Consider the following 25,828-nt stretch of genomic DNA (forward strand, 5'->3'; position numbering starts at 1 on the left):
CAGCATATTGGTCACCACCGTCAGATTTTTTCTAAAAGACAATAAAATCAGGTATGCACAAGGTAATTTTCATTACTGAGGACCCCTTTTCAAACCTTTAGCTCTACTGCCTACTTCACCATCACTGAAGCTCCTGTAAGTTTATTATTTTGTCCTCAATTTGTTAATTTGTTTGGACACTGGTACTGTCCCAACCATAAACTGTCAACACCGTCGGGGGTTTTAATAGTATTGTATTACATTAATGTTAATAAATATATTTTTTTTCAGAAAAGGTATGAAGCACCCAAGAAACAGAGCGAAAATGAAATGGCTAATGTGAACAAACAATGCATAATATTTAAAAGAGTGCTTTTTTGTCTCACACCGTCAGATGTCACCACCGTCAGATTTTGTTCTGCTCATCATGTTGTTCCATATTTTACTAAATTGTGCTGGTTAATGAAACATTACTAGGCATGTTAGTAATAATTGTGATCCAAAATGATACTCTAGCCACCACTGAGGTGCATTTGGAGGTTTTTTTGTCAGAAAACCTGACGGTGGTGACATCTGATGGAGTTCACCAAAAAACACATGTTTTACGTGTTTTTGACATGTTTTAAGAATATGCATACAATAAGTATCTACAGTTATGTTGAATTGTTAAAGTAATTCACTTTAATACTTTACTTTAATACTTAACACTTTTGATATTCAATCAACCCAAAAGGACCCATGTTACTCCTCTATTTATTGAGTTGCACTGGTTACCGATCGCCGCCCGGATCAAGCACAAGGCATTGACCCTTGCCTACAAAACCATCACAGGAACGGCCCCAGCTTATCTGAAGGACCTACTAACGCCTTATGTTACTGGAAGAGATCTGCGCTCATCCAGCACAAGCCGTCTGGCTCTGCCATCCAGTCGCTCTAGGTACTCCCAGTCAAGATTGTTCTCCGTTGTGGTTCCCAAGTGGTGGAACAGTCTCCCAGAGGCAGCAAGACTAAGCACCTCTCTTGCAGCCTTCAAGAAACAACTAAAGACATTCCTCTTTCGAGAGAATCTACTAGACTAATGATTGAACTGGCCTTGCCCCAGGGCAGAATCCTGACATTATGTTTAGTTTAGTTTAGTTTGTGAGTGTGTGTTTGTGTGTGTGTGTTCTCATTATTTCCTCTTTATTATTAAAAAAAAAACAAACAAAAAAACTAACCCCTCTTTGTAATTGCACTTGTTGTTCTGTATATCTCCTGTGCACTTTGTATTTGCTTGTGATGTTGGCTTGATTATGTCCTCTTCTGAAAGTCGCTTTGGTTATAAAGCGTCTGCCAAATGCAATGTAATGTAATGTAATGTAATGTAATACAGTAAACATGTGTTTTTACTTCTAATTGTGTCTGCCGCTGTTGACAAAACAAGAAAGAGCCCATTTTATGAAAAATGTTAAACATGGGGAGCTTGGCCAATGCATTCACTGCACAGCCAAGACCTACATCTATGATAATACACCTCTATATTTTGGATTTGAACAACTTAAAAGCTGTTTTTACCACATTTTCAACAACCAGTGGCTTACTTCCTAGATAATCTAACTAATGAAGTAAAAACATGCTCATACTGTGCACACACAAAAATAAAGTGTTTATGCAAGATGCCATTGACTTGAGAGGGCTATTTATTTTGCTAAATGCAGGTACTAATTAGGCCACTTTCACCACTCTCAGATTACTGTCACCACTGTCAGTTCTTAAGTCACCACCGTAAGAAGGAGTTTTGGACATTTTAAAGGAATGTGCTTACAACATTTTCCTTAGGAGTTGTTGAAATATCAAAGTAATAGCCAATTTAAGCCTACACGAATATTTGTGAAATTACAAAAAAATGTTTGTTGTATTTAGGCGTTAAGTAAGCATCGTATGACGGTACATATTTTAAAATTAGAACACATGAAACAGTATTAAAATAGAACAAAAGTGAATTTTCAACATTTAAAGGCATATGTGTGAACCAAAAAATACACATAATCACTTAAAAACTCCAGATACATATGCAACCAAATCAATACAATTTTAATAACTTTTAATTGTGTCTGACGGTGTTGACAAAAAACAAGGTATGATCGGAGAAAAGCCTGATTTCTGAAAAAAATACATAATGGGGAGATTGGCCTTGTGCATTTCTGAAAAGCCAAGACCTTAGTCTACGAGGATATACCATATAATTTTGTAATTCACTTTGTTTTTTTCTGTCAACATTACAACCTGTTTTAGCCACTTTCTCAAGAATCAGTGTTATGCATCATATGTGGGAAGAAATGTAAAATGTTTGCTATGAAAATGTATTCATCTACATGTACAGTATATCTATTTGTGAAAATAATCATCTCCTTTATAGATTCCTATAATTTTACCGTAGACCCCAACACAGCCAACAGATGTCTATGTCTGTCAGAGAGTAACAGGGAGGTGGCAAATCATGACGTGGGCCAGCCGTGTCCCGATCACCCAGAGAGGTTCCAGAGGCACCACCAAGTGCTCTGCAGAGAAGAGACACCTGCAGTCTGCTACTGGGAAGTCCAGTGGACATCATTCATATACATAACAGTGGCCTACAAAGACATCAGCAGGACAGGATGGGGAATGGACGCCTGGCTTGGACACAATCACCAGTCTTGGAGTCTGAGCTGTTCTCCTGCAACGTTCACCTTCCTGTACGGTAATGAAGAGACTGACATTGTGCTGGAACTGAGCACCTCCAGATTTATCCTGGTGAACCAGTAGCCTACCAGGAAACTCCAGATTAGGAGTGTATGTGAATCACAAAGCAGGAACTCTGTCCTTCCTCAATGTCTCCAATGATGAACTGGCCCTGCTGCACAAAGTTCAGACCACTTTCACTCAGGCCCCTTTATCCAGGGTCTTCATACACGCTCTAAAATAAAGTTAAGCTAATAGAGGAAATCTTTGATTTAAGATACAATGTTAATTAATGTCTCACTGCCTTTTATTTAATTCATTTTAAATGTAGTTGATTAAATCTATTTATTTCTGCCGTCAGGAAAGATGAAATAAAAAAAACCCAAATCTCTTAATATATGATGTATGCTAGAGATGTCTTGTTGTCAGATCTCATATCAGATCCATAATAAAAACAATATACAGGCTGCATACAGTACAGTATGATGGAGTTACTATAGGGGTTTGGGTGGTGTGCTGATCCTCAAGCAGAGAGCACACGTTTGCTACCTTGGAAGCTCAGATTCAAACCCGGAATGGGTGAATATCCTCCTCTTCACTAGCCTACTATATTTTTACAATGTGCAGTACACGCATGCACGCACGCACGCACGCACGCACACACGCACACACGCACACGCGCACGCACACCAAAAGCAAGAAAATATGTACAGTATATTGCTCTCATCAATTAGGCCCTCAGACATGCAAAGACTCTTCCACCTCAGTAGATCACAATAACGCTATAGCAATAATTAGAGATGAAATGTGAATAAGTTGGAGATGATAGGCCGAACAAAATCTCCAATTTATTCATATTTCATCTCTAATTTAGAATAGCGTTGTACATAAATTACTCATACTGTACTTCTGTGACTGAGGCAAACAAAGTTTGGGCATTGAGAGGTTTATTGCAAGCTCACTCCTGCCCTCTGCTGTTCAGATGTAAAATAACTGTCTCCAGAGGTGAAGCTGAGTCAAAGTCAAGTCAAATCTCAAATCTACACTGTAAAAAAATACCCGTTGAAATTACGGCAAAAAACTATCAAATTGCAACAGTCAGTGACCGTAAAATGTAAAACAGTTTATCTCTGTACTAAATATGGCAAGCCACTATTTAGTCAAAAAGCGCTACATAACATTATTTTTGACAGCTGTCATATGTAGAAAATACTGGACTGTTCTCTGTAAACGAAGATATTGGAAAACACCGTTAAGTGAGATGAAGTAGTCAAGAAACGGTACATAACTTTATTTTTCACTGGTGTCAATATGTAGAAAATACTGAACTGTTCACTGAAAAGAAAATATTGGAAAATACCGTTAAGTGAAGATGAAGTAGTCAAGAAACGGTACATGACTTTATTTTTCACTGGTGTACACAGCTAATCTGCCAGAGTTAGATTGATCAGAGTTAGACTGGTGTTCAGCCAAAATCTAAACATCAAGAGTTGTAGCAACACTACAGAGTGTTATTTGACTCCTCTGGATCCGAGTTGTTGAGCTAAGAGAGCTAGAGAGTTAATGTTTAACTCCCTAGAGAGTTATGAAAACACACCTCCCCAATTTCCAAATGTTTTAGCAACATGAGCAGCCATTTTTGTTGAGTCCCCTATAAGTGAACCAAACTCAATCCTCTGTTAGTGAACCAAATTGTGAACCAACAGACAAAGAACTCTGTTCTGCTTTTCTTCACATTGTGTATACTACAAAAAGTAGGTGCTCTTTCTGGTCGTGTTAGGCTTTTTGTCCTCTTTTAGTCCAATAGATCTCTTGTGATTGCACTTGTTCCAGGTGTAACTTGTCAAACCACTGATAGGCTGGTTGTAACAGGCAGAGTTTGATGTCAACACGCTATTTGATTAGTAGCCATCAATGAGTATTAACTTAGAGTACAACCCTTTGCATGTGTTCTAGTTCATCCTGCGAAAAATTCTCCACCGCAATATTTTTTTCCCTTATTGGACTTTGAGGCTTTGCCATCAGAGTTTTCGATTGAGAGGCAAATTGACACAGTAAACCTCTTCAAAATTCCGAATATATTTTTTTGCATTCCTCCTACCCAACAGAAAGCAATGGAGGTTATAATGAATTAAATATGAATTACTCCACAGAAAACATATTGCCTGTCTGCTTGGCTCCAGGTGCCTCCACGTTGTAGATTTGACAACAATGAAGCTGGCAACTGAATAAACTGTGCAACAGTTAAGGACTGCAAATGGCAACAGTTTGCACATTTTGCATTAATTCACTGTAACTTATTATTTATCCGGTAACAGCCTACAGTTTAGCCTCATTTAACCCTGTGAAACCTGAACCATGAAAGCAATGAGAGAAAATTCTATTTTTTTGGAATTTGCTTCAATATTGGTCCCTTATAAGAAATGTAAAAAAAAAAATTCAAAATTTTGTTAAGGTCGCTGAGATATTTAATGCATCATATATGATGCATCAGGCTTTTAATGAATGAAAATTCCAATTTCATGACCATTGAAAAATGACTTTTAATGCATTTACAACTTTTTTTTTATTTAAAAAAGTTGTCAGACAATTTAATTTGAGGATTATCTTTAAATATTTAGTGAGATCCTGCCATTTTTTAAAGCCTATCCTTGTTTTAGCAGGACCATATTTTACATTTCCCACAGCCTGGTTGGGTAATTTTTTAAAATCTATGTAAAAACATAGCTGATCGAATGCTCAACAACCTATTTATGAGTGTAATATAGATCATTATTCATTTTTGATGTGTAATTTGAATATATGGGTCCATTACTACAATTGGACCATTTCTCCATTCACTTCAATGCATTTTTTGCGAGATCATAATTTCAACATTTTGCATTGCATTTTCAAAATTGCAAGTAAAACCTGTTTCTTAAGGCAATATCTTTGTCTTGAAGTAAAACAACTTGTGTGTTTTGTTAAACGATCGTCGTGGTATGCTTTGTAAGTTTCCCTATGGAGCAAATGCATTGATGGCTGACTTCCTGCCACCGCCGGATGGTGCTTATATGTCTCATCAGTTTTAGCACGATCTCTCTGCAACACGGTGTAAAAATATAAACTCTTCCTTGCTTAATTGCACAAAGCAAGTGTTCAAATTAAAGGATGTAGAGTTATATTTCGGAAATTTGTACACAAACCTTATGCAATTTGACGAAATCTCAGCGTCGGTCAGGGAAACCGCTTCTACCCCATTTTCCTGTTTTTCGCCGAGCTGTGGTCAACTTGTTGTCGACCGCTGCTCTCTTGTGGCGGTTTCCGTGTACTGCAGGACGTTTGGAAATGACACGCAGGATGTTTTTCAGATCGATTTTTTTGTGTGTCAGCGTGGAGAGGGCTTTGAATTTGATGAGACATATATGATGCATCCGGCGCGATAGGGTTAATGTGTAAATACCTATAGACTAGTATAATCTGAAAAAGTCTACCTGGGACAGTAATCCCTTGATTTAGTCTCTTAGAAGTAGCCCAGTCTATTTGAAACTGTCATTCCACCCCATCCAAATCAATCTATCAATCAATTCCTGACCTCACCTGAGTGCTAAGGGCTGTCATGCAATGATTAACTTACTGCCTGCACCTGTCAAATGCTTAATCACTCGGGTCACATGGTTCACTTGAACATGTATTTAAACAGGGACTGTTGCATTGTACTGCTCACTGGTTGCTAGCTAGCTAGGTGGCTGGCTGGCTGGCTGGCTGGCTGGCTGGCTGGCTGGCTGGCTGGCTGGCTGGCTGGCTGGCTGGCTGGCTGTAAGGCCGGCTGGTCGGCTGGCCTGCCCTCGCCTCGCCTCGCCTGGCCTGGCCGGCCCGGTTAGCAGGTCACGTTGTAAGGGTGGCTGCATGGCTTGCTAACTAGCTTGTTTGTTAGCTTGCTTGCCCCGCTAGCTTTGGCCTTCATTTTCCTTAAGGTTATTTTCAGGCCTTTTTTAAATAAAGAATGGATTTGCATACCCTTCATTGATGATACTAGACTGGTCCACCTGCCTGCACTAGACAATCTGGCAATTGGGCATTTATTTAGGTATCTAATTAAGTTGATGTTTATTGGACTCCAATGAGTTGAATCAGTCCAATCAGTTGTCTGTGATTGCAACTCTATAATTGGACTCACCTGAGTATAATCAGTCCAATCAGTTGTCTGATTGTAACTCTATAATTGAACTCACCTGAGTATAATCCGTTTTTACCGTAATTTATTTAATGGTACGTTTTGGCAACCACTGCTGCCATAATTTTACCGTAAAATGTAAATAATAATAATACCGTTATTTATTTAACGGTAGGCTTTGGCAACCACTGCTGCCATAATTTTACCGTAAAATGTAAAAAGGAAATATACCGTTATTTGTTTAAAGGTAGACTTTGGCAACCACTGCTGCCAGCAATCTACCGTAAGAACAACAGTTCTTTTTTTACTGTGTAGGGTGCATCCCAATATGTGACCTTGCCTCCTCCACTTGCCTCCTCCACTTGCTTCTCGTCATGATGACATCACTGACAACAGCATTATATTTCAATATCTTGCAAAAGCTCAATTGTAAAGTCTTTTTCTCATTTGCAATTGGGATGGTGAATGAAAAACAGTCCCTCAAAAGTTATTGTGGCGAGGCTGACAGCTGGGAAACTTTATAGTTTTCTCCACGGAGGAGGGGCCAGGAGGCGGGACGAGGAGACAAGCACAAGTGGAGGAGGCAAGGACACATATTGGGATGCACCCCTAGTCCCAAATGAGGACAACATGGTCCAATCCAGTTAAGAAAAAATATGTTGCCCTTCAAACAACAGAAACAGCTCTCATGAAGCATTTCATTACAAATCTACACTACACATTCCCTAGTGCAAGATGACAAATTCATTTTGCAAACTAAGTAACCAAGCAATGTTATGAATTACTGAGTAGAATTGGTAGGGACAGATTACAACAGCTCAAATTTCTTTTCTGTCCTCTCTGTGTGCTGCCCTGTTATTGGCTCCAGAGGCCACTCCCCCTACTTAGGGCACGGCCCTTTTACACAGAAACGAAACTCAGCTCTGCTTCCTGTTTTTCCTGCTTTGCTGCTCTGTGGGAGAGACAGAACGTAACCCAGAGAGGGAAAAAGAGTGCAAGACGAGAGAGGGATAACAGTGCAAACATGGCAGAGGCCAATGTGTTTTTAGCTCAGGATCAGTTCACTTGTGCAATCTGTTTGGATCTTTTAAAGGATCCGGTGACTATTCACTGTGGACACAGTTTCTGTATGGATTGTATCTCAGGCTGCTGGGATCAAGAGGATCCAAAGGGAGTCTACAGCTGCCCACAGTGCAGACAGACTTTTACTCCAAGGCCAGTTCTGGGCAGAAACACAATGCTGGCTGAAGTGGTGGAGAAGCTGAAGCTTCTGGGACTCCAGTCTGCTCCTGCTGCCCACTGCTATGCTGGACCTGGAGATGTGGAGTGTGACGTCTGCTCTGGGAGAAAGCGGAAGGCTGTCAAGTCCTGTCTGGTGTGTCTGTCCTCTTACTGTGAAACTCACTTCACGTCTCACAATGATCTCTTCCCAGGGAAGAAGCACAAAGTGATTGATGCTGCTGGTAAACTAGAGGATCTGATCTGCTCTCAGCATGATAAACTGCTGGAGGTCTTCTGCCGCACTGATCAGACATGTATATGCATGCTGTGTGTCATGGATGAACACAAAGGCCATGACACAGTTTCAATTGCAGCAGAGCGGACAGAGAAACAGGTGAGGTGTAATGTATCCTCTCAATAGCAGAAATGGCATACTTCAATCAAGTTACGTTTTAGTTAAAACAAAAAATAGTGAATATATGCCAAGCAAACATTCAGTATTTACATACAGACATGCAGCCATATTTTTTTTACTCTGGCAGAAAATTACATGATGATTACATTAAGGTAAATAATACTGTATGGGTATTTCTTTTCACTCAGTTAAATAATATGGCTCTATCTACTACAAGTAGGTCTTATGAGCAGATGCCTGAGAAATGTATACCACAGAAAGGCCCAATGATTATGCTTGTGTGGGACCAGTAAACCAGTGCTATGGCCTTGTTTAAAGGATATATTATAATACCTAATGTCATTATATTTCTAGTTTACACATTTAGTTTCATTTTTTTACTTCCAGAAAGAGCTGGGAGGAACACAGAGAAAATTCCATGATGTCATCAAAGAAAAAGAGACTCACCTGCAAGACCTCAGAAAGGCTGTAAAAACTCTTCAGGTAAGTTAACCTTCGCACAAGACAACATAATGCCCCGCAATATGCAGAGAATGCTTTGCTGCCCATCCCAGATGTTTGTAACAGATGTTCTCCATGCGGTGTTGTCTTGTGTTCCAACAGAGTTCTGCTGATGCAGCAGTGGAGAACAGTGAGAGGGTCTTCACTGAGATGATCCGCTCCATTGAGAAAAGACGCTCTGAGGTGACGAAGCTGATCAGAGATCAGGAGAGGGCTGATGTGAGTCGAGCTGAAGAACTCATGGAGACACTGGAGCAGGAGATCGCTGAGCTGAAGAGGAGAGTTGCTGAGCTGGAACAGTTCTCACAGAGTGAAAATAACATAAAGTTTCTCAAGGTATCATGGCAGTATAAATATTACATTTAATCGTAACACATAGTAGATGGGTGGGAGACGTGACGCCTTGTTTTTTCGTAACATTGGTTAAAAACCTACAAAACTGTTATTTTCCTTTAAAAAACAAATGTCAATGAAAGAAGATGTGGTACATTATGTTTCATATTAGTCTTAGATGAGAAGAAACATTTTTGTTAAGATTTATATAAAGGTTTATATGTCAAATTTCCTGCGGTGTGACTGTAACATTAATGTAACAATATATAATAATATATATAAATTAACCAACAACATTTTGAATAATGTATGAAGCATTTGGCATGATTGCATAAATCTTAACTTTGGATTAAGATATGTGAATGTGGAAAAAACTCAAGACAGTAATATTAACTACAAGTTCAATTTCGTAACACAAATTGCGTCCTGTGGGGTGACATGTATGTCAATGTTTGTGAATGGGCAGCTGCAAGGCCAACTACAAGGGTCTTAAAGACTGGCTCCTAACCAGTCAGTACCTCAGTTATTGGAGAGTGCTGTGGAAGTTTAAGGTGACTCTTAACCTCTTAATATGTCTTCATATTGCAACCTTTCTGTCACACAATGCTTAGGTTCATTTTATGGTGTCCTGTGGTGTGACTGCTCTTATAGGAGGAAAAAAAGTTTTTTTATTAATGAAAACACATATTAAGATTAAACACAATATCATTATCAAGTTAGCATGAGCTCAGATGTCAGTCATGTATACAAAAGGATTAAAATGGCCATAATGCAGTGAATTCCCTGTGGTGTGACTCCATTTTCCTGCGGTGTGACATGCCTATGCTATGTGTTGATGCAGGACACATTTTCCCAAAAATGGCAAAAATAAGGTGAAATTCCACAGACCACTAAGGGCTTTATTTTTTTCTATTTTTTTTCCAATTTTTATCCATCATTTTTTTCAGGAATTTGAAAAACTTTTTTTTTTTTTGCGTTACGTCCTTAAACGTCAACCACCCAGATATAGGTGTGGGTATCGCCAACCACTTCCTGATACGATACGTATCCCGATACTGGGGTCACGATACGATACATCGATACATGTGCATCGCAATATTTTAGACCTACATTTTTTGTTTTAGAAAATAGACATGAAGGGCCAAATGTTACTTTTTTTCTGTAGAGCGACAGTTACACTGTAGTGAATGTAAAAGACTGCCTTCACAAAACTGTAGGTCTGGCAGTTGCTGTGTAGCATTCACAAATCAAGAGATGCTATGAAATATCGATATTGACACCTCCGATACGATACGCGTATCGTGAAGAGGCCAGTGACGATATATCCCGATACCGATATTTTGAACACATCCCTAGATAGGAAGAGGTTCCATTTAATATTGAGCTATTTCAACGAATACGTAGGTCAGGGGAAATATCTTTCAATTTCTACACATAACTAGAAATGCACTCATAGAGCGCATGGACCTCCACCCTCTGGTGGACAGAAATACTCACGGACCACCAACGTGACAACAAACGAATGTACACACAAACTAGGACAATCATATTACCTTGGCAGAGGCAAAAACCATCTGAAATACTCTGGTGTGTATTATCTGGTGCAAGTATGTATGGTGCAACCTTTTGCCTTTTGCAGGACATGTAGAATGTGCTCTTGCTAATGGAGCCCAGTGTTAGTTCTGGTGGCCACAGAGTGTAGCAAAGCTGTCAGCTTCCTCTGGGAGCTCAGCTGATCTAGTTGGTCTCCTTACTCAGCTGGGTGTATATTACTAAGCAGCGTAAAGTAATCAGTGTGTGGTTATGTATTAACATTTTAAATCCATTGTTTGCATGTCATAGAGTTTCCAGTCTCTGTGTGCCTCCACTACATCTGACAAGTCATCTACGTGCTCAGTGCATACAGATGAGCTTTTTGAGAGAGTGAGTGACAGCCTCACTGTGCTCAAAGACAAACTGCAGGATGTGCTCCACCAGGGACTACAGGACATGACTAAAACTGGTACGTCTCACAGTCACAGATATAATGTTGCACTGCCCATCATGGCCAGGTCAAGAATGCTCAGCACTATTGTGCTTCTTTCCAACAGGTGAACAAATCAGCATTTTCAGACCTTCAGAGTCTGTGACCAGAGAGGATTTCCTGAAATGTAAGTGAAGCTGTCAAGCAATTTAATTACTAACACAGAGAACATAGAGTGCATTCAAATTATGAACACACTCACAAAAGCAGCACAATCGCACATACACTACATTCACATGTGTGTGTTTGTGTGTGTCATGGATACACACACACACACACACACACACACACACACACACACACACACACACACACACACACACACACACACACACACACACACACACACACACACACACACACACACACAGTACATTAAAACCATGAACCCACTCACATTAGTATGGAACTAGAACAAGGCCATAAAGATTGTATGTCCAGAAATAACATTCAGATGTGAAGAATAATTTCACATATGTGCCAGATACAATGTATTTGTGGAAAAACATCTTGCATCTGCAGGTTAATTTTGTAGATCTGCACACATATTTTGCATCTCCTAAAATATAAAACGTAGGCTACCTGTATAAATGTTTTGTAGTTGTGTGGCAGTAGGAGTGTGTACAAATGTGAATCTGTTTTGCCATGCTGTGCAAACCTCTTCCTGCTCGGAGCAGCAAGCACACAAGTGTGGATCGCTTTTACAAGTTTACGAATTTTGGCCCTCTTTTGATGGGGGGTGGGGTCAGAGGGTGGAAGCCAATCAAAATACCGCTTATTGGCAAGTTATCGCTTTCCATGGGACCAATCAGAGGCATGGCTTGACAGCGGGATCAAGGCCTCTGTGTGTGCAGCGAGAACAGGCCCACTCACTCGTGCGTTCACACGACACAGTCCAGTAATAATGCAACTCTAACGACGGAGCTGTAATAACTACCGATACATAAATATAACTTGGAGTGCTAGTTATTAGGTTTCTGCAGGCTGACGATTTCGACGGAGCACCAACAGGTTGTGGATGACGCAGACAAAGGTGAGTGGTTTATTGTTTTTTTTTTTCTACTGAGACCGAACTGCACGTTGTTTGTACCTGTATGTTGTTTGTGCTCAGATTGTGTCTCCAATTTCTGTAGCTCTAGTAGTAGTAGCAGAGAGGTAGAGCTAGTAGGCCGCTTTTCATGATGCAGGTGACTATGTCTACTTGATGGGTTGTGTACTGTTGTTGTACACATTAGCATGAAGCCTTTTCGATATAGCCAGAGGCAATCCCCCCCAGCAAATGACGGCTGTATGTTTTCTGTGTACCCCGGTGTGTACTAATTTGTATTTGGATCGTTCATGTATCAATATCATTGTATGAGGGTACGATGCTTGTCAGCCCGCTAGCATAGAACGAGATAGCTAATCGATCGGATCCGCCTAGCTTGAAATGCTAGCGCCAGAGAGATAACATAGCCTAACTATTCCTAGAATCTCTGCTAGCGTGGCTGTTGAGCCAGAGAAGAAAGATTCTTCACTCTCAGACAGGGTCTGATTCGCACTCTCAATGGTCTGACTAAGGTGCCAGGTTGACATTTTAGTAGAACTAGACTAATAACTAACTCTAGTATCCACGAGTTCTTCTTAACTTGGGTTGTATGATCGCTGTCATTCAATATGACATGTTCTCTGTGTGTTAGCTAGCTTCGATGACGGATACCTTATTTGTTAGCTAGGTAGCCATTTAATGTTAGCTAGTGTTAGAACCAGACAGATGGGTATTCTTATCTCTAATTGTGTGTCTTGTGTGCGAAGAAACGTGAGTAAACTTAATTGTTTGATGTCTGCATGTGTTAGGCTACGGTGTATTATTTGGCAGGAGTTGTTTAAACTTTGTGTAATTTCAATCGCAGAGGTAGGTAGGCAGGCCTATTTTGTTTACCCCAAAGTGTGTTACTGTTTTATCTGCAGCTATTTTATCTGGATGGTTATTATTGTATCAGCCTACTTGTATTCATAATGCGTTAATATATGTGTATAATGGATGTTTTTATCATTATTTAGTCGATTATGAGGGGAAACCTTGCCGTTTTGGTTGGCTATTTTGAACTTGTAATGGGGCATTTGGTATCTAGCTATTAAGTCAGGCTCAAGGAGGTCTACATACTGTATCATTGGTCAGGCTAGAACTAGAACTAAATGCATATTTCTCTGAGCGGTGTTGCCGCACGTCCAGGTTTTCCCGGAGGTTTTTCGTCTCTGTTTTTTTGTGGTCTGTTCGGGAAAATGGAATAACCTACCCGTGAGGTTTTGTACTTCCTCACATTGTCTCCCGTTGTGTAAGTCAATTGGTCTCCAAACCATTCACAAAAGCTGTTTTATTATTTTGATTGACCTGAGGGAGTTCAAACATTGAAAGACCATACAACAATGCCAACCATTATCAATCGAAAGGATTAAATGACGTGGTTAGTTTGCCAGGAGGAAAGTTATGTCATATTTGCAACCTCCATCAATGTAGGTGAGTCATGACGATGTGATCATCAAACACTTGGGTTTGATAATGTTGTAGTGCTAGTACACGTCTGTGGGCACGCACCATTGCTACGTCAACCTGTCCCTTCAGAAAATTTAAGAGTAGCTGATGTCCGGAAAAGACCGTGTTTCCAATGTGCTTGTTCCAAAATTGTTGTTCTGCCTTCCATTTAATTCCATGCCCGAGTTTAGTTTCTCCCACGTAAATCTTATGGTGAATACCGCCACCTAGTGGACTTTCTCGCGGTACTGCGCCTTCAGCGCAAATCTACTTCCTGGTTAGTTTCCAGTGTTTTCAAGTGTTTTCTGTCGTTAAGACACAGACTTCATCTCTCCCGCAATTTATATATTTTCACACTTGAGCCTTGGACAATATTAGTCTGTAAGTAATAATTTTGTGATGGATGTTGTTTGTAACGAAATTGCATTGATATTTTGATGTATATTTCTATCTATTTGCCTCAAGAAGTGATGTTCACTTTCCTGTAAAGTTTGGCTAGTCAGATTCTACTGAGCTAAGCTAGGTCACGTTGTGTTGACTGAAAATAGATCGCTGGGTTGCTTGTAGATTTGTGTGTCGTGGAAATGTTGAAGTAAGTGAAACTGTTGTATGTTTATTTCGTTTTCTGTTAACAGTTTTACAGTAAAGAGAAGTGTTAAGAGATGTATTGAGATTGGAAGTGCAAGTGTACAAAGTGAAAGTGCAAGAGAAAAGTCAGTAAGGAAATGAAAGAAAGAAAATAAAAGGACAAAATTACACTTCAGCTTGCCTTCTCTTGAACTGTTCGCTAGCTGTCTAGTTCTGCACCAGTAACGCAGAGGCAGCATAGTTGTCTATATTAGTTCTTGCTTTTCTCCTGATTTGCTTATGGGTTAGCAAATCAGGCATTATGCCTACTGCGGTGGTGTCACATGCAGACCAACACATTTCAAGAATATGTTGTCAGGACTTGTCAACTTGCCAGGTGCATAACTGATTAAGTTGGATGATATATACACATTTTATAGCGTGTCCATTCGAATTTCGTGTGTAGGCCGAGAAAGTGTTCTATGGTGCTCAACACACTCATTTGAGGGGACAGCTCTGAATACAAGGTTGCCCCATTCGCTGCTGAAACCTGGCCGAGGCGGAGTAGATGCTAGTAGGCCTACTTCTAGTATTTTGATGTGTTGCTCTCAAACTGAATGACTCGAATTGACTTTTTTGTGTTTGCGCATGGTGCACCAGCAGTACCAAAAATATATACTATAGTGGACCTCCATGTCATCACTCCTTTTTTGCACTTTGTTAACACACACAAAAGACACAAGGCATCTGTGATGTGCGTATCCGCAGCTCTCAACCCCCGCGCTTGGGCGCGATGTGAACAGTGAGACCAGGACCAGGAACTGGTGTGTGAGCAGTGTGTGAGAGAGGAGCACGAAGATCATGTCACCTGCTCCACAAAGGAGGCCGCGGAGGACCGTAATGAGAGAGAGAGAGAGAGAGAGAGAGAGAGAGAGAGAGAGAGAGAGAGAGAGAGAGAGAGAGAGAGAGAGAGAGAGAGCATGTTTTTTTATATACTTATGAACATTATAATTTTGAACCATCTGCCTTCACGTTAAAGCTGGTTGGTTTTAATGAAATATCAGGAAGACATCAAAGTGTACGGCTGTCGTCTTCTCAATGTTGACCATTTCCAAGACAGCGCTTCAGTTTTGAGTCTACACTGTATCACTGTATGTTTTCTCATGATGATGATGCGTGTTTTTTTTTTACTGAGGTCCTTCAACGATAAGCTGAGGGCTTTAAATGATGAGAGAGTTAGGTTCTTTGTAATGGAAAGACACAGCGTCAAATCATGCATTAAGTTATACATTCTACTGACATGAATGAGTTAAAAAAATAAACATAGGGTTTCTCGTGCACACCAGAAACTTTCTTATGCCCGCCTGAAAATGTTCTGGTTCACATGTGCGCGTCACTTTCCCCTGCGCACCTGAGATTGTAGTTTCTGGTAGGCACAACGTTTCTGGTGTGCATGAGAAACTTTCTGGTAAGGTATTTTTTAAAGGCTTTGTTACATTGTCATTGTACACTACATGCACAAGTATTCCCAGTATTTGTGAAGTCACAAGTATATGAATATGTCAACTACTAAGATGATTGTGTAAAATCATGTGTCTTGTGTGAGCAGAAGCAGTCCTAGCACGCGGAGCGTCTGGTGAAAGCGGAGTTTGAGAAGATCCACCAGTTCCTATGTGATCGTCCTGAAGGAGTAGGAGGACCAGAAAAGCCGCAAGATGAAGGACACCGTGGACAAACTGTCTGGTGACATGGCCTCCCTAATGAACGCCATCAGCACCATAGAGGAGGCCATGGATGCGGATGACATGCTGTTTCTGAAGGTAGGGACAGTGTGTATTATTGCATTCCATTATACTGTATCACTATTGGCAGACATTTTTGTCCAGGAAAATGTTACAAACCCTGGAGCAATGTGAAGTTAGGTGCCTTGCTCAAGGGCACTTCAGCCATGGTGAGATGTGATTGATGCTAGATCACGCTAGAATTCTTACTGGCCGGACAAGTGGCCGGCTGCATTGCAGAATACCGGACATTTAGAATATCTAACGGACCTTCCCTCATATAGCCAAACACACACTCCCTAATAGGTCAAAGTGGCTAGTAAATTGGTCTTTTCTACCAGCAAAACTTAAGATTCATTTGCATTGGGCCAGTTGGCTGGTGTTAAAGAGCCAGCTGCTTGTATGCATGGGGAGCAAAAGCGCGCTCTCTTTCATGAAACGGTTTTGCAAGCGCAATGCCCTTTGTGTTTACTGTTAAAATAAAAAAAAAAACCTGAATTGTTCCTTGACATCAGCCAGCTGTGTGAGTCAAGTGAAAGGGAAGCAACTTGATTGGGGAGAACGCCGTGGGGGACGAGAGCGCAAGCAACACTATTGCGTGATGTTTAGACTATTACACGTTCATTTACATAGGCTATTCATAACTATTTTCGTCTTTGTTCAGTTTCATATCACTGGTGTTTTGTGTAACATTCAGTGTTTAAAATGAGCTAATATTATTTACTGATTAATTTTAGTCATTTTTTGTCTGACATTTTGGCCGGTCACATTTTATTTTGCCGGACATTCATGATGCAAAACGGCCAATGTCCGGACACAGCCGGCTAACGTGAACCCTGCCTACGACAATCTGATTCTACAAGGGGTGTCACGATAACCGGTAATCAGCCACGTTAAAAAGTGCTGACAATAATCATTACAGCTTGAAAAAAAATACTGTACCGTACCAGATAACCATACTGTACACCATGACACTGTGAGCTTTTTTGACCTCTCCAAGTCTGCTGATGTTGCCACAGAGGCACACTTTGTTGCCTAACACCTAATTTCAAAGCTGTAGTCAAAGTGAATTGCTGAACCAATAACATGTAATTACATACTGTGATCATTTCCTCCTCATAACTTCAGAATGACAAGCAATTCATGTATTGTGCCTTAAAACATGGGGGTTTTCAGTTTGTGTAGGACTATCAATGCTTTATGTTCAACTAAATTTTTCAAAATTGCAACATAAGCAAGGCGAGCAATGGAAGTAATTGGCTTTGTATTGAGTCGAAGTTGTATTGAGACAAAAGCGAGGCTAGAGGCAATTAGCGTGACGAGAGCGACAGTTTGTAGTTGAACTCATAGGAATATTATTGCCAGTTCGGTAAAGATAGCTGAGTATGGCGGGTAAACTTCACCGCGAGTTTTACCTCCTGTAAGATGGTCCGGAAAAATTACCTCTTTAAAGTTTCAGCTCATGTTAATCACCCACCCCTTGCCGTCTACGGAGGGTCCTATCGTGCATGTGGTTATGTTTGACTGAATATAGCATTGCCCTATCATGCTCATCCCCCGCCAATCGTTTCCCTTGATGACAGGCCCCGATGACCTTTGGCCGCAACACGGCAGGTGGCTGCATGGCGGTGTCGGACGACCTGCTGACCGCACACTACACAGAGGACTACCAGGAGCAGCAGCTGCCCGACAACCCCGAGCGACTACAGGTATGTAGGGGTGTCACGATAACCAATATACCGTAGCCCGTATACCATACTTGGATCCATGCTAATTTCACATTCAGTATTTAGGAGTCATTCTTCCTTTGTCATTTCTGTTTCACTTTCATAAAACCACACACATGCATATAGATTACATGTAATTACTGATTTTTTATTATAATAAATCCCCAAGAACCACTTGAACATCTTCAAGTGTGCATTCTTACCGTTACCCCTCAGTGGCCACAACTTTCCGCAAATAACTTATTCATCATATCAAGTTATATGTATTTGTTAACTCCCTGACAACAGAAACATTCATCCCCAGCAAATGACTGCTGTATGTTTTCTGTGTACCCAGTAAATGGTGATGATGGTGCAGCTCCTGTGTGGACATGCTCTGTTACAACAACACAACACCGAGCCAGAAGACGAAGCCGTAACATAAGCAGCAGGTAAGTAATACACGTGATGGCAATATACGTTCATTAACTTCACAACTATGTGTTTTTGTTGGGTTACGGGTTCCGAATAACATTTAGAAACATATTTTTCACAATCGTGTGTGAATGCAGCCACCTCTAATTCTAGTTCTATAGCATTTGTAGGGACCTCAGTAAATGTATAGCCTATTTAGCCATCCCATTCGTGTAAAGGGAGTCAGATAAAGTAAAGCAATTCAATCCGCTGTATCTTGTCCTGATCATCGCTATTATTCTTACTCTACATGTTCTAAACAGGCTGCAAGTTGCCTTTCCTTCCCTGTAGAAGCACGTTACAGGCGGCTATAAGCAGTGTGCACAACGCATTCCAAATAAGAACACATTTGACATAGAAACCATAGACTAATCTGCTGTTATCAGAAGTGGTGCCAAAGTATTCTATTGAAATTAACCAAATGCTGAGCAAAATAAAATTAATTATTGCCATTAACATAGCACAGCACGTTTAAAGGACCAGTTCAGTCAATTTTTTTAACATGCAGTTGTAATGCTCACACTACCTTGGACTTGTCAGTACCTGAGGGTTTTTTTTCTTCTTCCGAAATCTTGGTCATTGTAATGGGGGCAGTGCTTTGTTTACATGTCAAAAAAACATTTTTATTTATTCCCAACACCCAAAAACATCCGAAAGGTTATACAACATCAGCAGACAACTAGCAAACAGCGGTACCTTTCGGGGAAATGTTTGGAGTAGTCCTATGCAAAAACATTTTTTTTATGTAAACAAACGCTGCCCCCATTAGAAAAGCTCATCTCGGATAATAATCATATCTCGTGGCATCACCGAGTACTGACAAGTCAAGGGTAGCGTGAGCAATACAACAGCATATTGAAATTGACTGAACTGGTCCTTTAAGCCTACTTGCCCAAGAATATGGCAATAAGAGTACTTTCATCTGTGTGACAGTGACCTATACATATTCTACATATTGTGCTATCATGCAGTTATGTTATGCCCATTCACTTTCATTTGATTTTTAAGTGAAAACGAAAGGATGTACGTGGTCTACACTTCTGTACACAGACTCGTGTGCACAAACAAATCTCAAGACAACCGATCACAAGTTATCTGTATTGTAAAGTGATCGTCTGTTTTTAAATACAGCTGATATAAACTCTCCTGACCTTAACCTTAACAGAGCACAGTGGAAGTGTCTAAACTATATTTCTCAACCTAACCTTTAACTGTCAGTTGCTTTGGTTAAAAGCGTCAGCTAAATGTAATGTAATGTAATCTCTCCCCCACTTTCAGTTGCTGTCGAATGACCGTGCTGACCTCCAAGCTGAGCTATGGCAAGGCAGTAAACACATCAGTGGTAAGCTTCTCCATACACCTTCATTGTCTTTGTCCTCACCCATCGAAATTGTCAATTTGTTTGCTCATTATTGCTGAGCATTGTATATTCCTCATAACTCATCGAGACGTGTTAATGCCAAAGCCCTTTTGAAAAGTAACATTTTGAAAAATACTTCAGTAAACACAAAATATATCTCCACAATATGCACAGACTATGTTCAATGCAATATCTGTTTAACAGACAACATAAAACTAAGTTCTATATTAAAACTTTTATATTTTATATATTTCTAACTGTTCATTGTCAGAAATTTCTGATCTGCCAATGACATGGTGGCAACTCTGTGAATTTAGGCAAGTACACATAGTTGAGATCACCTGAGTTCAAACCGAGCATCAGAATGGGGAAGAAAAATGATTTAAATTACTTTCAACATGACATGGCTGTTGGTGCCAGAGGGTCTTGGTTGGGGTATTTCAGAAACAACTGATCTACTGGAATATTTAAGTTATTGTGATACACATAACTTACTAAAATCTTATTCTGTTCTCCAGGTTTTGGACCAACCAGCTCTCCAGCTGCATCACTGAATCGGTGGAACCGCACAAACTACAAGTCTGCTGTGCCTCATGCATACTCCCGGCCGACCACAGTGCAAGATTTAACTACTTATAACAAGGGACAACATGGCATCCCCCACATCCTTTCCCATGGTGTTGTCTCAATGTTTTTGAAGTATCTGGTTTGTGTGTGTGTGTTTAAGTTACTACTTCTGACCACGTACTATCAATAGGTGTCTTAACACTTCAGAGTAACAAGAGAAATCAGAGCAGGCCAAATTATAAGTAAAGTTCATAAAGGCTGGAGCAGGCTTCACCCAACAATTTTTCTCTTCTTTTAAGGGTGCTGACTAAAATATTGTAAAACTGAAAAATGAAAAAAGGTTGCATCATGCATAGGTTTCTTTATTACGCAGACGCGTTTCGGCGTTCTGCCTTCCTCATTGTAATAAAGAAACCTATGCATGGTGCGACCTTTTTCCATTTTTCAAATTATAAGTAGCACATTTACACCCTACTATAGTATCACAAGGGATTGGTGACTTTGGTGAATAAAATAGGAAGTAAGTATATTTCAGCCCTTAAGACTCAGAGAGAGAGGAATTGGTTAAGTGCGATTTAATGAGAAGATAATTGACTATGCATTTAACAGAAGGTAGACAGTCTTTGGCGTAGGTCCAATCATCAGCCCGGGTCTTCTTGCGCCAGTAGAGCCTGATGTAGCTGTGCAGCAGGAAGCGGACCTTTAACCCCGCAGACAGGTAGACTGGACCAACCTGGTGGTGGTGGGGATGGAGGAGGAGATTTTTAACCACCGAACCTGCAACAGCAAGAGTTAGACATGTCACTATAAAGGGAAGTGGTGGTTGCTGATTGGCTCTGCAAAATGCACATGTGGCATTCGAATCTTACTAGCAGAACTAGCGCTGGCTACTCTCCTCTAAATCAACACAAAATGTCAAGTTATTGTGTGCCTTAATAATGCAACATGTGCAAATGTTCAAGATGCCTTGCCTTGCATTTATTTTAATAACATGACTTTTCAAATCACAATTTTATGCAACAGTATGTATACATTTTATTTTTAAATGATTGAATGAATGGATGATAGCTTGAGTTGTGACTCCTTGCATTTTGTTTTAAAAACAATTAATTCTGTTAAACATTCTTACGCAAAGGACTTTTCCCTATTTGAATGTCATACAAAATTGAAATTAAACATTGAGTGTTTGCTCCTTATTTTTTGTTTTGTTTTATTTTGTTTTAACTCAACACGAGCCATTTGTTAAAGGTCTCACGGTTTCCCCTCTTTGAATGGTATACATTGTATAGTAGCAGTAGGATAACATTATCTGTAAGTTTTGACTGATATGCCCAACCCAAGAACAACGTGGACTGGAGCTAAGGTGGGTCGTCCAAAAAACAGAGTTCATGGTGTTAAAGAAAAAAGCAGAGGTTCATCAATTGGCTCTGATTTTTTCCCCATTGTTTTCATGGTCCTCTATAAACACATACGTGGGGGAGGGGAATGTGTTGTAGTTAGGGGATTGACACTATTTCACCCCTGAGCGCACTGTTTGATGAACTACAGTCACTATATAGCAGGGGCGGGGAACTTTTTTTTTTCATTCAAAGGCCCGTTGAAGTCCTCCAAGGGCCTCATTATGAACACGAACCAGGATTTCCCCCGACCCCACCTTCTCTAAGCCCGCCCCTTATATATAGGCCTAACTAAACTCTATTGCAAACGTAATTGGTAAGAGTCCTTTACAAAATGTGTTATATTTCATGTGAAGCGGCATAACATTAAACTCATGTCGGGGGCTGGATAAAACAGACACAGGTTCCCCACCCCTGCTGTAGGCTACAGAATGTATTGAACAAGCTTGCTATTGAAAATTAGAAATTAAAATGTTGGCTGAGCATGGAGCAGCAAACTAGGCTGTGCAATTTGCCACAAGCCATGACGTGAATTCCATTGCCATAGTAGGCTACAGAGTACTGAACATTGGGTTTTGTTGTTGTTGTTGTTGTTCTTGTTTAACAGTGGTTCCTTCCAGAAGCTGCATGACATTGGTAGGGCCTATGGCTTGACCAACTCGGCAATGCAATACATGCAATTATCTATGGAAGTGCTAGCTGAAGCAATTGTAGCCTCCCCCCATGTCAGTATCAATGACGTCTGGGGGTCTCTTCTATGACTAGTCCGGTTTCAAAAGATTGGAGCTTGTTTGAAAACTACCTAATGCATAGGCTAACAACTTTCCAAGCATACAGTTTAAAGGTGCTTGGACACACACAGGAGGCGTCAGGACCCTGTTGCTGGGTATGTGTGCGACAGACACAATGCCAAAGAAGCTAAAAGCACTAGTAGTAAGCCACAGATAATTATGTTGCCAATACTGGACTTCATAAAGGGACAGAGGGGGCAAACCTTTCGGCAAACTTCGCACCTGATTGTGTGTGACTCCTCCATATCGGTCTTCACAAGAAAGAGAGATTGCGTCCTTCTGCTGCCTGCCTGTGCTGTGGTTAGATTCACGTTGTTTTCAGTCAGTCCTGGCGAAGCCTGATTGGTTGGCAGTAAGCGATGTTTTGATTGGCTCTCACCCTATGACCCCACCCCCCGTCAAAAGAGGGCCAAAATTCGTACACTTGTAAAAGCGATCCACACTTGTGTGCTTGCAGCTCCGAGCAGGAAGAGGTTCGCACAGCATGGCAAAACAGATTCACATTTGTACACACTCCTACTGCCACACAACTACAAAACATTTATACACGTACGTTTTTATATTTTAGGAGACGCAAAATATGTGTGCAGATCTACAAAATTAACCTGCAGATGCAAGATGTTTTTCCACAAATACATTGTATCTGGCACATATGTAAAATGATTCTTCACATCTGAATTTTATTTCTGGACATACAAACTTTCTGGCCTTGTTCTAGTTCCATACACAAGCACATGCGCACTCACAAATAGCCTACTGTATACTTCACAGGTCACGCACGCACGCACACACACACACACACACACACACACACACACACACACACACACACACACACACACACACACACACACACACACACACACACACACACACACACACACACACACCTGGACCATCTCAAATGTTGTATCCTGCAGAGTGTGTGTGTGTGTGTGTGTGTGTGTGTGTGTGTGTGTGTGTGTGTGTGTGTGTGTGTGTGTGTGTGTGTGTGTGTGTGTGTGTGTGTGTGTGTGCGTGTGCGCGTACATGTGTGTGTGTAATTTGGGGTTTACTGTATATGTTTGGGTTGTGTGAGAGGGGTTCATGTAAAGTGACATGTAAACTGTAATTTAATGATAGCAGTTAATTGTTTCATAATACTATTGGACTGCATGTTTGGTAAATTGTTAACAATTTAATCATTTTGATTTTAAACCCATCTACAGATTCCCATCAGCTGACATTGGACCCCAACACGGCTCATACTCTGCTGAAACTGTCTGAGGGAAACAGAGTTGCAGAAAGGGTTAATGAGAGTCAGTCATATCCTGATCATCCAGACAGATTTAGTAATGCAATACAGGTGATGTGTTCAGAGGCTACATCTGCCAGGTGCTACTGGGAGGTTGAGTGGTCTGGACATGATGTGCATATTGCTGTTTCATACAAGGGGCTGAAGAGGAAAGGAGGTAATACTGATGTTTATCTTGGGTACAATGCCCACTCCTGGGCATTGATTTGCCATCCATCTGGGTTCTGGATCTACCATAATGCTAAACAAACTGATCTCCCTCATGCTCAGATCTCCTCTAGAGTAGGAGTGTATGTGGATCACAGGGCAGGAACTCTGAGCTTCTACAGTGTCTCTGCTGACACTATGACTCTGCTGCACAAAGTAGAGACCACATTCACTGAGCCACTATATCCTGCCTTCTGGTTAAACTATATTGGTGACAAAATCAAATTGTGTTAGTGATAACAAGCCAGCACAAAAACACATTCACATATATTTGCCAAAAATAAATATACAGTAGGCTATGTGAAACTTTTTAGCCCTTCCGAAATTTCCACACTTTACAATATTCAGTTTAGATGAGACAATTGCTCAGTGGCAACACCTTGTTTGATTGAAATTGTTTGATTTTCTCTCTGTTAGATTCAACATAAACACTCTTATGTATAATGTGGTCATTTCAGTCATGAAGCTAAGGGTTGCATGCTGAATGGTTGTTATATAATATTTCATCGCTAAGAGACAGTTTTCCTTTTGTTTTACACAATGCCGTAATTGTAATTGTCCACTGGGTAGCCCTTTCATTGTAATTGTGGTCACAGCAATAGGCCTATATGGGGGAACCTTTGTTCAGGTGACAGATGTTGCCTGATGGAGGGGAACACATTCACTTTTGACTGCAGGCTATCTTGCCGTTTGTATGGTAAACATCTGTCGTGGTGAGCTATGCTGACTTGGGATGTACTGCTACTGGATGCACTTCAACATTGCGATGAGACACAATAAACACGCAAAGAAAGACTTCAAGACTGTTTATTCATGCATCCAAGGGTTTACACCTGCTGAGCAAGCGCGTCTGATTGGTGTGAAGTCAAGCAACACTTTAGAGGCTTCAAGCGGTAGACTTATGCCTCTGTTCCACTGCCGGTTTTCTGGTCTACAGCTCGACACAGTGTGACTCGGCAGCCACTTTTTGCTTTATGATTGAGCTGTGTCATGTGTATTCAAAAAGCAAAGAGTGGCGGCCGAGTCGTGCTGAATCGAGCTATAGGCCTACCAGAAAACCGGCAGTGGAAAAGAGGCATTAGTCTCTATTAGAGATGCACAGGATCCAAGATCCGGTTCCGGATTCGGCAGGATAATAGGGTTTTTCACAGGATCCGTATCCGGTTCCAGGATCCAGGATCCGGTAGCCGAGGCTTTTCAGTCAAAATAGTTTGAGACAACGTGATAAAAAGGGCCCACGTGCGTGAGTAGGCTATGTGTTTCAACCCTTTCGTAGGATCCGGTATCCGGTTCCGGATCCGGCAGGATCTTAAGCAGTGGATACGGTGTCCGGCAGGATCCTAAAAATCAGGATCCGGTGCATCTCTAGTCTCTGTAACTCCCATGATGTAAAAATTCTTACAGGGTCTATACCAGGGATGTCAAACTCAGGCCCGGGGGCCAAATTTGGCCCACGGAGCCATTTTATTTGGCCCGCGAGATCATTTCAAATGTGTATTACAGTTGGCCCACATACACCATTAATGTTTAGCGTAACACAACTTGAACATGAAATTTTCTGCGTCACAAGATGTGCAGACACATTTGAACTGACATTTATGATAGGAAAGAGTGTGTGTGAAATTTAACTATGCGTATGAGGTGCATGCATGCACAATTTTTTCCATTTTTAAAAAATAATTGCTGAGTTCGGCCCGCGACTTCGTTCCAGATTTAGATTTTGGTCCTCGGTCAATTTGAGTTTGACACCACTGGTCTATACAGTAGCAATGTCATCACCCAGTGCTGTCATGGAGTGCGTCTTAATATGCAACCTTGCCTCCTCCACTTGCGCTTGTCTC

The 25,828-nt window shown here is 40.8% G+C and overlaps 1 protein-coding gene across 1 annotated transcript; it reads left to right on the forward strand.

The window, feature by feature from the left end:
• The first annotated feature begins 7,844 nt into the window (after positions 1–7,844).
• On the forward strand, positions 7,845–24,221 carry LOC134455436 (tripartite motif-containing protein 16-like). The gene is made up of 6 exons (XM_063206486.1): positions 7,845–8,450; positions 8,859–8,954; positions 9,075–9,308; positions 11,148–11,307; positions 11,396–11,455; positions 23,695–24,221. The coding sequence occupies exons 1-6, from the start codon at positions 7,860–7,862 to the stop codon at positions 24,219–24,221; spliced, it is 1,668 nt and encodes a 555-aa protein (XP_063062556.1). The 5' UTR covers positions 7,845–7,859.
• Positions 24,222–25,828: the final 1,607 nt, after the last annotated feature.

The sequence above is a fragment of the Engraulis encrasicolus genome, chromosome 9, assembly GCF_034702125.1.
Source record: "Engraulis encrasicolus isolate BLACKSEA-1 chromosome 9, IST_EnEncr_1.0, whole genome shotgun sequence".
NCBI classification, from domain to species: Eukaryota; Metazoa; Chordata; class Actinopteri; order Clupeiformes; family Engraulidae; genus Engraulis; species Engraulis encrasicolus.